The sequence below is a fragment of the Temnothorax curvispinosus genome, unplaced genomic scaffold (genome assembly GCF_003070985.1).
Source record: "Temnothorax curvispinosus isolate PA1 unplaced genomic scaffold, ASM307098v1 QBEX01008911.1, whole genome shotgun sequence".
NCBI lineage: Eukaryota > Metazoa > Arthropoda > Insecta > Hymenoptera > Formicidae > Temnothorax > Temnothorax curvispinosus.
The window spans coordinates 21,564-34,232 of record NW_020218691.1 but is presented as its reverse complement, the minus strand read 5'-3'; the positions used below and the strand labels follow the sequence as shown (position 1 = coordinate 34,232).

Below are 12,669 nucleotides of genomic sequence, written 5' to 3'. Positions count from 1 at the left end.
CTAGTAGTGTTGCAACCGATCTCCTTTTTTGTGTTTATTTCTCGATAAATTGTCTCTCACGCACGCACAATAAAAATTACTCCCTCGCCTTCTTTCCGCCTCGCCTCCTCTCTCTTTTCTCTTGCCAACCCCTCTCTCCTTTCTTTTTACTTACACGCGAACGTATGCTCACGCAATTGCACAAATACGCATACACATGCACAGAAACGCACCCACAATAATGCACATACGCATATACACACATACTTTTTCTCTCATTCACTTATTCGTATTCCTCACTAGCATCGTTTTGCACTTCGTGTCCTGCACACGCGTTATCTCTCCCTCCCTCTCTGCCATCATCCGTTTTTAGTCACGCGCTCTCAATGAAAACCAAGCAGTATTACTATTATTAATTATTATTACTATTATTATTATTTTATCATTATAATTATTATAATCATTATTATTATAATTATTAATGTTATTATTCAATATTATTTGTTGGTATCCGCTTAATATATAATATATTATCCAATGTATTTATATATATACTTTTTTTTCTTTCATATAAACTCAGTGTTCCAACCAAGGTGGGTGTGACACAACTAAGGTATATGACACATACTGCCCGGTGTATGTGCGTGCGCAACGCCGGCGGAGTCCGGTGATGTTCGGGCCGTATGGCACGGCATCGTGCCCGAACAGGAAACCTCCCAGACTCGGCCGATGTCACGTAGAGAGGAGAATCCTCTCTATCGGCGCGACGTACTCTCCGGGTTCGCGCGCGGCTCCCACTATCCCTCGCGATTACGCCTAGTGAGACCGCTCTCGACTCGGGGAAATCGTCTCGTAACACCTCGCGTTACTGTGAGTAGAGTTGATCTTTCACCCCTCGCATTTCCACCCTCGAAAAAAAAACCTGGCAAGTTCCGGCTTGTCATTCCTCCTCGTTTCCGCGCTTCGTCGTAATTCTTTTCGCGATATGCTTGAAAGATCTTGATTTTGAAATCGAGCGCGACGAGAAGAAGAGTCTTTCGTTCTTATCCACCGACAGTGTATTTATAAAATTTCGTTTCTTCCTTGTATTATTAGCTATTCCGTTCCTTTCATCGTATCTTTCAATAAAGAAAGTAACGTTTACACAGCTAATCTCTTACCTCTTTCTTCCGCGCTTCCCTTGCTAATTTATTATACTAATTTGCAGAACTTTTTCCTAATTTCTTCAAATTCAACGTTAATTTATTTCGTTAATCATCTCTTTCGTTCCTCATTCGGCCGCTTCCATCCATGCGTCATCGGGGAAGGAGGGAAGGAAAATCGCGGCTTCGAAAAGATATCGAACCGTCGGAGAGTACGAGAGCAACGGGCAGCGCGCTTGCCAGCATATGACCAAGCGCAGGCAGTGAGCAGTTCATACGTACATATACTGTATAACGTGGATACGGAGCGAGCGAGAGGCATGAAGCCCCCCTCTTCCAAAGGAGAAGGGACCCATGATCTTGGCTGCGCGCGGTGGCTGTGCCGTTGCGTGGATAGGCGAGGATACCCGATGAAGGGAGAACCGCGACGAACCCCTCCTTCCTCTCATCACGTTTTAAGAAATTCACCCTCGAAAAAGCGCGGGGCGTTGTTCATTTATAAGAAATTCGCCGTTCTTAAAGAAATCGTCCTCGCAAATCGAGACGAGATTTCCTCGTTCCCGAGAATGTCGTCGGAGTCTCGTATTTTTTGAGAATTCATTTCTGCAAGAACGGAACCCCTCGTTCCCGAGGCGGTCCTTGTCCTTGTCCTCGCAAATCAGGACTCCATGCTCCGGAGGAATTCGCTCGCGGCTCGAGGAACGTTTTCCTCGCGCAACCCGTACGCACAGCCGGCAGAGAGAGGAGACGGCAGAGAGAGATATCTGCGGGCTCCTCCCGCACGCCTTAATTACCTAAGTCACATCGAACAGACGCTATTCCCTGCATTATCTTTCGCTTCCGCAAACGTGAAGTTTCCCTCAAGTCTCACACACACACACACACACACACACACACACACACACACACACACACACACACACACACACACACACACACACACACACACACACACACACACACGCACGCACGCACACGCACACACACACACACACACACACACACACGCACGCACGCACACGCACACACGCACACACACACGCACGCACGCACACTCTCTCCCTCTCTTTCTTTCTCTCTCGCACACGTTTTTACTTTCTTTCTACTCTCTCCCTCTCCGCCACCGCTGCTGGTAATCTTTCACTCTTTCTCTTTCTCGCTTTCTCTCTCTTTCTCTCTCTCTCCCTCTCTCGCGCTCTAATCTATGTTTCTCATTCTTTTTATATATTATATATAACAATATTTATATGATGAATTTTTAATGGTTCGAGTCACATGCAGAAAGAACTTTGAGTCATTTCTGGCACGGATAAAAAGGAAGAAACAAAAACACTTTAGCTTTTGCGAAAACTCTAAACATAGGATGTTCTCATAATTTAGCGTTTACACTTGAGAAAAAAAGAAGAAGAAGAAAACAGAAAGGAAAGAAGAAAAGAAAAACAACAACACCACACTAGTAAATGGCACTAGAATTGCTCTCACTTGTGTCATTGAATCTAATTCGCGATTAAAAAGCTTGTTTTTTTATTTTATGTTTTTTCGTTCGCTCGCCTCGCCGTTTCGCCTCTTCAGTTTCTTCTTCTCTGTTGAGATCTCTTGGACTCGAGACGAACACAGACGGACGCGCCATTAAAAATCCACGCGGCACAGCCGCGCCGTGCGCCACGCTCACGCACGTGAGACACGTGATTCGCTATCGTTCGTTCATTCATATATATATATATATATATATATAAATATAAATACATAAGTATATATATATATATATATATAAAAGTCAGACAACGATGCCCGGGACCGTCAGGTATTGACGCATCCTTGGCCCGGGAGTGGAGCGCATTCGCCCGCGATATCGACTAAGAACTAATCTACAAAAGAAAGGTAACAAATCCCAAAACGGGAACCGATGTACGAGAGAACCGAATCGACTCGCGTGAGTTGGTATCGACAGTGAAGAGATTTCGCTTTTTTCTCATATTCCCCTTTCCTCCGCCGAGAAAAAAGAACGCGTAACGCTCGTGACGTTTTTAGGTCCTTGTTCGCTCTTATCTCGCTCCGCTTTTATGTCCTTCACAATTACGTGTATATTACGCGTCTTAACTACTTGTGCTGGTACAACACTCTCGGCGCAACGAAGCTTAACGCGGAGCGCCGCACGTTGTCGATATATGCGTTGCGTATGCATGCGTATACGATGGCACCATGAGTTTTTGTCTCGCGCTGCCTCTTCGTCGTTCCTCACGTCGTTCCACGGATCACGCTCGCGAGTCAACGGAGTAGAGTAGTCTCGCACTGATACATTGGTCAGGGTGCGAGAGAAACTGGTCGAGTCCGCTCGGATTTGTAGCGCGCTTCGCCGTCTAAACCAGATTGTACTCCTTCAGATTGGACTGTAGAATGGTGTCTTTCACCGCCGCGAACACGAATCTGATGTTCTCCGTATCTGTGGAATAGAAAAAAGATATGTATTCAAATACCAGAATATACCTTTAAGATTTGCTCAAGAGAAACGCTTAACTGGTTGCATAAAGCACCGTTCGATATCATGCCATGAATGATTTTCTTTCTTCTCAAATGAAATTTTCAACTTGTCGTTGTGATTTGTAATAACATTTAAACCTTGCAAGAGACTTCTGATACACATACGCCACTAAATATATTCATAGAAAATTGATATTGAAACTTAAGACTAATGACGGTGAGCATTATACTTGTTTGTAAGTATATCATACTATACTATGCTAGTTAGTGCTATATAATATAAATTATTTATTAATTTTTAATAACTTCAGGATACTGTTAAAGATCTGTCAATATCTGTCTTGGAAGAATTAACAAAAAAGCGCAAAACAAAGATCGGCACTTACCCCCTATACAAGAAGCTTCAAACCCTGGGACAGTCATGACACACATGCAGCATGCAATTCCCTTTAAGATACTTTTTGTAGCATTACGAAAGAGAAACCATAAACACAATATAATTCCCTTTTTCGATACTTGTTTTAAATAAGCTTAAGTAGTCAAAGATTAATAATGCAAAAAAATTGTAGTAATTATGTTAGTATCCATTTAAATATTTAAAATATTAAAGTATAATGCATATTAAAGCGCAAAATATTTTAAGTATTGTACTTAAACAAATATATAAATAGGTATTAAAGATTTGTTTCATTAATTTCATTATTTCATTAAGTTTAAAGTATTAGAATACATATTATACATAAATAATAATTTTACAATCGTTATAAAAATATTGTATTATCTTCATATAAGCAGTGTTTGTAAAACGATTGGAACCTTAACCACAAGTGGAATATTCTATTTTTGCCAGACTCTATGATAATACCTATAATAGACATAAAAATACCGCAAGGAGCCTTTGTTTATTACAAAGGCATATTAGTAACGCAATGTTGCAAGAAATGGATTAATTTAGCAATTATTAATAGCAATTATTAGAGTAAACATCAATTGTTATATCCCTTTTATTTAGAGTTTACAAGGGTTTGATAATTTATTTTCACTAAATGTATATTGTAATATATTGTTGTCTACAATAAAGCTGGCAGTTATTTTCGAAATTTTCGAGAGTAAAGTTGTTGTATTCGCAGTCGATGATCGATCGCCAAGAATGACACAGACCTAATGCTACGGAATATATTTTAAAGAGCAACATATGATAACATTTGACAAATAATCAACAATTCATTTTTGCAATAATATCTGTCAAGCAATCGCTATACTATTTGGTTACTCCTAGTACTCGTTGATTGAATTATTCTTAGGCAGCTTTGTCATACAAATCTGTCGTACATCTACTATACGTCATTCTCGGCGTCAAAATATTCAATAACATCGTCAAGAATCTGCGTATACTCGATAATATCTGTACAGTCGCGTTAAGCAAGATTAAACTCCTTAAGCGCGGTTTGCATGATCGTATCCTTAACAGCGCAGAATACAAGCTTGATGTTTTCCGTATCTGATGGTTAATTCCACGAACGCAGCATGCAAAATATAAATCGAGCATCATTGAGATTGGCCTGCACCATTTTACGCCTTTGAAAAATCAACCTGGTACCGAATTTATCGCGTGATATTTGTATATTTTCTTATAATATCGTATATCGTATAATTTATAATTCAGTAAACCCTGAGAAATATACACACCATATTTATAAAACTATACATACTACGTAATTTATATTAAATATAAATTGCACTAAATAAATTTGAAAAATTAGAATTGTGCTAAAGACAATCAATATATTATTTGTAATTTATTTCACTTCTTTGCATTCATTTCTTTTTTTAATAAGTATATATATAAAACTATGCTTTAGATCTTATCTACTATAAAAAATATGTATCTACTTAAATTAGTTTATCTTGTCTTTTTATTTTTATGCGAATCTTTTACACGAGACATAAATATATCTCTTCTTTCGTCCTCTTCATCGAAAAAAGGATGTCTTTCATACATGTATATAGGTTGATTTTTCCACGGTGCATTTATAACATTTGATTACACACCTGATTATACGGGAGACAGGCAACATACAAGCTCTGGTACAAGACACAACACATCGAAGAACTGTTATAAAGCGAGAGAAATACGGTATTTTTGTACACAGGAGTTTATCAAGAGACTAGCCTACCTGTGGCACACGTAAAGTGGGAATAAATAATCTTCTCGCTGTCTGGATTCAATTCAACAAACATCTTCAGGATGAATTCTCTAGCTTGTATAGCCTCTCTTGGCCGACCTGCGGAATATACAAGCAAGGAAGGGGCATGGCATTACTTCCGTTCATCTACGAAGCGAGTACATAATGCATAGTCAATATTTTTTAGCGGTCGCTCAATAACGAGACGATTAATTGATACGTATTATTGAGGTTTTTTACTAGGTGTAAATACAACAAAAGATAAGTTGGAATTTGGCCAAGAGAGAAAACTCTTTCGTGTTACAGGATTTCTAAGTGTTTTACAAGACCGGAATAAATCTGCATCTGAAAAATGTCGCCGCGCGACATCAGTTTTGCTCATGTGCACAGCATAATGCGAAATGCAGACGGATATCGATCTATTTTAATGGAATAATGTTGTACTCCACTCAAATCCAATATACGCTCTCTCCAAGGACAGCTTATTAAATTAGTCGTAGTGAACATCAAAGAAGCCTTTCGAAAGCCTCATTAATAAGCTAGAAAGCTTATGTAAGAACACCGAGTATAATTTTGCAAATTCGAACCAGTTACTTACACGTTGTAGTTCGTAATAAAGTCTGAAAATCTGTCGTCGCGAACTAAGAATTTCAATTTAATATAACTTTCGCTGGATACTTAGAATTTCAATTGTTGATGTAACTTTTGTTGGACGTTCAATAATTACATAATATTTTACAAAGTTGTAAATTACAATACAGGATGCGACGAAGGTTCTGATTATTACTATCAGATTAACTAGCTTGAATCTACATACAAGTTAATTTTAATTTATCAAGATTACGTGCTACTGATTATGCGCAGAAATATATATAGGTTTGGCATTAAAATAGCCTTGCAAATAGATTATTACTAATAATAAATAACCACGTGAATTGAGAAATATCGGAGTGGCAAAGTTACAATAAAGAGCACGAGAGCCGCACGAAATAGCATTACTAAACTGTTCGACAAATAACTAGAGAATCTACATTTTCTGCTCGGGACACTCAAGTATTCGAACAGACCTGTCGCACACGTAAAGTGAGAGTAGCACATTCGATCAGGATCGGGATTACAATTGAGATACACCTTTAAGATGAACTCCCTGGCCGGCACATCTTGTTGTTTCGGGCCTACACGATAGAACTTATTTATTTACCAATATCACAATTAACAATCTCATCACTTTATTCAGCCTGTACCTCGAGGTAAATTAACAATTTTACTAAAGAGCAATGTGTTTTGTTTTAATTTTTGTGAGAGCACTGCAATAGTGCAATGATGCAGGAACTTCAAATATATTTTTGTCTTTTGTTAAACATCTTGCGTGGGGAGTTATTTCCATTTTTTTTTAAATATAAGATAAGATCTAATCTGACTAATTAACAATCAGAATAAATATTTAGGATTTTATGTTAAATGGTTATTGATAATCCGTTTGCAGATTCTATTTGTATTTGTAAAAAGAGGATGCTTGATATCATAACTTACCATCATATTCCGGAAAGTAGTCGACAAGATGAGAGTACATAATCTTTTCTTCTAGCAGATCTTTCTTGTTGAGAAACAGGATAACAGAGGAGTGTTGAAACCAGGGATATGTTATAATCGTTTTGAACAGTGCTTTACTTTCTTCCATTCGATTCTAAAAAGAAATCAAACACAGGTAAGTTACAACAGCATTGAAATTCATCGACAATTCCATCCATGAAAGTATTGTAATTACCTCGTTCTCCGATTCAAATAGAATTTGATCATATTCACTTAGAGCTACTAAAAATATAATTGAAGTAACGTTTTCGAAACAATGAATCCACTTTCTTCTTTCCGACCTCTGTCCACCGACGTCTACCATCCTGCAAATAATATTCTGTTAAACTGAGTACTGTTAATAACATATAAATTAAATATAGTCGAATCTTCGTATTTTTAATTTGTAATGATCTATTGAACATCTCTTCTCTAATGCAGTTTAAGTTTCAGATATCTAAAAATTTAGATTTATTGCTAAAGAATTAATGTAGAAATCTATGGAAAAAATTGTATTTTAAAAGACTATTTTAAAATATTTTTAAAAGAAATATTTTAAAATAGTCTTTTAAAGAGAAAGATTCTAGAGAACTATTATAGAGATAATAAAGAACTATGAAGATTCAGCTATAAAACTTCCCGACTACTAAAAAGTGTAGTCTATCGAATATAATTTCTACACGTTTTTCAATGTTTAACGTCTAAGTCAAGAAACGCATAAGACGAATCGGGTCATAAGATGAGTAAGATGGCCCTTAAATCTCAATAAATTCAACGAATCACATGCAATGCGTCGCTATTGTGACCTACGCGTCTACTATGCTGTGTTCTTCATTCTTTATACATTTTCAGAATCTTTTGTAGTTTGCAGTAAAAAAAATACAAGTAAAATAATAGAAACTCTTTTTATATCTCTTTCATTAATCATGTGCGCTTGTAAATTACATTTTATTTAAAAAAATAGACTATTATGTATTGTATCATAAAAATTAAAAAAAAAAAAAAAATACATAAGCTCTCAATTTTATTAATAATCTATTATAAAACAAGCCAGTACATGTTGTTCTCTTTGACCCAATTTTGATTTACTCTACAAAATCTGCAAAACATCTAATTGTACATTCATAAAAAAGGGTACGTATTTATTATTCCCAATCGTAACTACGTAATTACAAATGATATTATTATAAAAATTCACCGCATGCACAGTAGCATTATTGTAACGATACACTGAACGAACAAACAAATAGCGAACGAATAGCGAATGTAAATTTAAGTTGTTGAAGTTTGATAATAAATTATTTATGCCATAATAAATGCAAACGCGGTACGTTCGTTAATGTTTAATTTAATTCATTCATAAGACACATTAAAGAAATAAATATTAATTTCAAATAAATTTATCTTTGCATTTGCTGTCCGTCCGCTTATGCCACCCATTTTAGCTAAATAATCTAATGTTAAAAAAATATAAAACACATAAAAAGACATGCAAACGTCGAAGCTTCTTAATTATATATATATAAAATTATATATATAATTATATACAATGTAACTCCTGTTCATCCTTCTCCTTTCTCGGGAAAATGAAAGAGAAAAGGATATCTATTATAAAATTATTTAATTGGATGTTGAATTTTGTTCCAATTTTTGTAACAACTAATTTTAAATATGTTTGTGTAATTAGTAGTAGTTTTATTAACAGTTAAATTAAAATGTTATTGAAGCGGTCGACTTAAAAATAAATTCTATATTACATCTTATTTGCATTTCAGAAGTTTAATTCCTTAAAATGTATTTCTATATTCCCTAGATTTTCTATTGCTCTAGATTCTCAATTATTCATTAAGAAAACGATCTATTTTAAATTTGTAAAAAAAAAATCATTCAAAATCATTTCAATGAGAAAAAGAAAAAGATTTAATTGGTTCACATTGCTTCCTACGTATGGATATATCTTGCGATGCTAAAAAATTCAAGTGCATGTTCGAAGTTTTAGAATTGGATTGAAAGACTATTAGTACCTAAATATGATGGAGTCCAGATCAAATGGATATTCTATAATTCCGGTGGTGGGAGCTCGTGCCCGGAGGATGTCTTGCTCGGTCGGAAGGAAATCGGGCTTTTCGATACGCTCTAGGTCACTAAGATAACTGCAAAACGAAACAAAAAGCTGCTGTCTGGAAGTGCATGCCATGCGTGGTAACTTAAAAAAATATATATATGTAATAAAAAAACAAGGGAATATAAAACGTTTCGTATGAAACAATTCTCATACATGCTTGTCCAGTGGTTTAGCCTGAAAGAATTTTTTGACGCTGATGCCGAGTCCTGAGACTTACTTTGGTACGTTTTACAACATATTTTTGTTTTGGAAATACATAATTTGTATATACATCACACAGATTTCTTTAAAATAAAAAAGCAAAGTCAGTTGCGTTCGTGTATTTACATCTCAGATAAAGTAGAGATATCATATGTTTAACATATATCCACAAATTTCAATTTTTATCAACATTAGATATAAAAAAAGAGTTAATAGTTTGCTAGTGAATTTCAGACTTTCATAAAATAGAAAGCAATTGAAAATTTTCTTTTATCTACGGAATCAATTCAATGAGTATAGGCTTATCGCCAATTAGCTTTGTTTACATTTAATGGAGCGTAGTCACAGGACTTAAATAGCATCACGTAGAACGGGGGGGGGGGGGGGGATAGGTGAACACTTAATCGAACAGCGAATCCCAGGTGCAAATCACAGAAAACGAAAAAAAATGCAGAAATGGCCCGATGCAGGGTGGTTTTGCAGGCGCAGGCAGGCAGCTCGCTCCTTCTCTCATCATCTTCGTCGGCCGACCGCGAGAGACACACATACCTAAATCGGATCTCTTCCAAGTCAAAGGGATATTCAATTATACCGGTGGTGGGCACTCTCACACGAAGAATGTCCTGTTCTGTGGGGAGGTAGTTTGATGCCGCGACTCGATCTATCTCCATTAGGTAACTGAAACATCGTGTTCTCAATACCCGGTGTACAGGAAGGAGATAAAGAACAAGGAGGAGTGTGGAAGGAAGTAAAAGCCACGGTGAGAGAATTAAATCGTGTCCGGTGAGCGCGTGAATATCGTAAGCATTGCTTCGAAACGCAAACGCAAGATGGATCAGGTGGGCACGTGTTTGAACAAGATTCCGAAAAATCTCGGTAAAAGGTCTCTGAAATGAAAAACTTGTTGAAAGGCCTTAAGTCAACTGTCCTCCTCTTTCTGTCGAGAAAGAAACTGAATGGAAATATGTTCCTACGTTGTGTGTTATAAGACACGTTTCTGTTCAAAATTGAACTAAGCCCTTTCGGAAGTGAGCTGTTATGCTTGCGTGTTCGGGAAGCGGAAGAGATACAAAGTATCTCTTCCATGTGATCGTACACAATTCCGACAAGAAATCTTTATTGTTAATTTAGTTTTATCCTTTCGCTCGATCGGAATTGTACAGACGAACTGACGAAATAAAATAATTTGTTTGCAAAACGCAGAAGTGTTTTGATGCTTTTCTCAAGAGAAAATCCCTAATTTGTTGAAGACAAAATCAACGAGAAAATGACAAAGGTGCGGTGAACCTGGGTCGTTCTGTTGTACGACTTCTTCGGCGAGGAAGGTCCGGGATGTTACAGACGGAGGAACGGAAGGATAGTCTCTCGGTAACATGTGTGGACGGAGAGATAACGCGCGTTCGGTTCCGCGAAAAGGAGACGCGGTGCGATCAGTAGCTGGAATACTCACTACTTGGCGGAATCCGTGAGCTGGTATTCTCGTCTACGATCGTAGCACTCCTGTATACCCGCGTCCGCCCACAGGTCCTTGATCGCCTCCACGTACGGGCTCTCGAACGTCGTAACTGTTTCGAAGTCGACGCTCCGCACCAGTTCCGCTTTTTCCTGGAAAGGTAGAGGAAGAGAGACGTATGAGTCTATACGGAAACGGCGAAGCGGAACCGCGACACATGCGATATATGCGTTATACGATTTCCGGTCCGGCGTATCGGGACGTAAGTACGATATCAAGTGCGTGCAATACGAAGTTATCATTAACCTTCTGATATCCGACGTGTAGAAAAGTTAAGTGCGCAGCTCTGCATATATGCAAAGCGACTTTTCGACGCTCCGTGTACTCTCTCTTATGAGGTTCAAACTAAAAACGCGCGGCTTTGTACATCTGCTCTCATATATCATCACAAAAATAGTGCAAAGAGGGTGCAAATGGTTCAAAGAGTTTAAATTAGTAAAGATTTTTTTTTAAATATTTGTTAAGATTCCTTGAGCAGTCATTATTTATTTTAAAAATACTCAGAATGCTATAAAAAAATTGCACATTTAAGAGTTAAGGCTTTAATTAACCCTTTAACATGAGGCCTGACCTGCGTGCGATCGTAATGACGGATTTAAAACATTTGATATTATATTCAAGGTATCTACACCTGGAATTCATGAAAACGCAAAATTAAACATGCGATAGGAGCTCTAAACTAATTAAAGCGAAAATTATAAAAGGTATAATATTTTTGTGTCAAGATGCTGCCTACTTAAAGCCATTTATAAAGCCGTTTATACCGACTGTCACTCCAATTTCCAAAATACATCAAAGAATTAATAATTTAACGCATTTTGCAATTTATTGCTGCCATAAAATCTTCCTTTAGAGACTTTAGACCAACTGACCACGAGCAATTGGCCAGATAGTGAACGATACGTACTATATTCGAGGAATCGCCGTACTGGATCTTCAGGAGATCCATCGCCCGGATCATGGACTGCATCGCCATGAAAATGTTTTGGTACACAAGTTTGATAAACCCTCTCTTGTCCTCGTCCGAGTAGCCGGAACCGTGGATAATCCTCATCTGCTTAATGAAGGTGGACTTGCCCGACTCGCCGGTACCTGCGACAAAGTTTCGGGTCTCGATTAGCTGCGCTGTCAAAGTAAATAGATAAGCAACGGTGTCTCTCCCTTAGGGAGTGAGAGACCGTGCGGAGATTTCCGATCAGATATATCCAAACTTTTTAAACGAGATAACGGGGCGCAGATTTTTAGCGATAAAATTAGCAGATAATTAACGAATTATTAAGACATAAATTATTTAACTTTTCAGTAACGAGAACGAGCGTTCTAAAATTATTAATGAAAAAGATAGAAAGGCGATATTGAAATCTAGAGAGACAACATACTGCTCCGATTGATTATTTCCACATCAATCGGCAGAACACAACGAAACGTCGCAAATTAACAGGAAGATCAAACGCGTCGCGCGTAAAATTT

General features: G+C 37.3%; 1 protein-coding gene across 4 annotated transcripts; it reads right to left on the bottom strand.

Moving 5' to 3' along the window:
• Nucleotides 1–3,481: 3,481 nt before the first annotated feature.
• On the bottom strand, nucleotides 3,482–12,291 carry LOC112458434 (guanine nucleotide-binding protein G(q) subunit alpha). 4 transcript variants are annotated; one of them, XM_025022060.1, is made up of 8 exons: nucleotides 12,107–12,291; nucleotides 11,137–11,291; nucleotides 10,236–10,364; nucleotides 9,385–9,513; nucleotides 7,557–7,686; nucleotides 7,322–7,475; nucleotides 5,780–5,887; nucleotides 4,589–5,103 (listed from the first exon to the last, which is right to left on the bottom strand). In XM_025022060.1, exons 1-8 carry the CDS (start codon nucleotides 12,251–12,253, stop codon nucleotides 5,021–5,023), a joined length of 1,035 nt encoding a protein of 344 aa, XP_024877828.1. In that variant the 5' UTR covers nucleotides 12,254–12,291; the 3' UTR covers nucleotides 4,589–5,020. The 4 variants fall into 4 exon arrangements, with proteins under 4 accessions (XP_024877827.1, XP_024877828.1, XP_024877825.1 ...); XM_025022059.1 differs by lacking the exons at nucleotides 4,589–5,103; nucleotides 9,385–9,513 and adding an exon at nucleotides 3,482–3,564; XM_025022057.1 differs by lacking the exons at nucleotides 5,780–5,887; nucleotides 9,385–9,513 and adding an exon at nucleotides 6,856–6,963 and having other exon boundaries at nucleotides 12,107–12,253.
• Nucleotides 12,292–12,669: the final 378 nt, after the last annotated feature.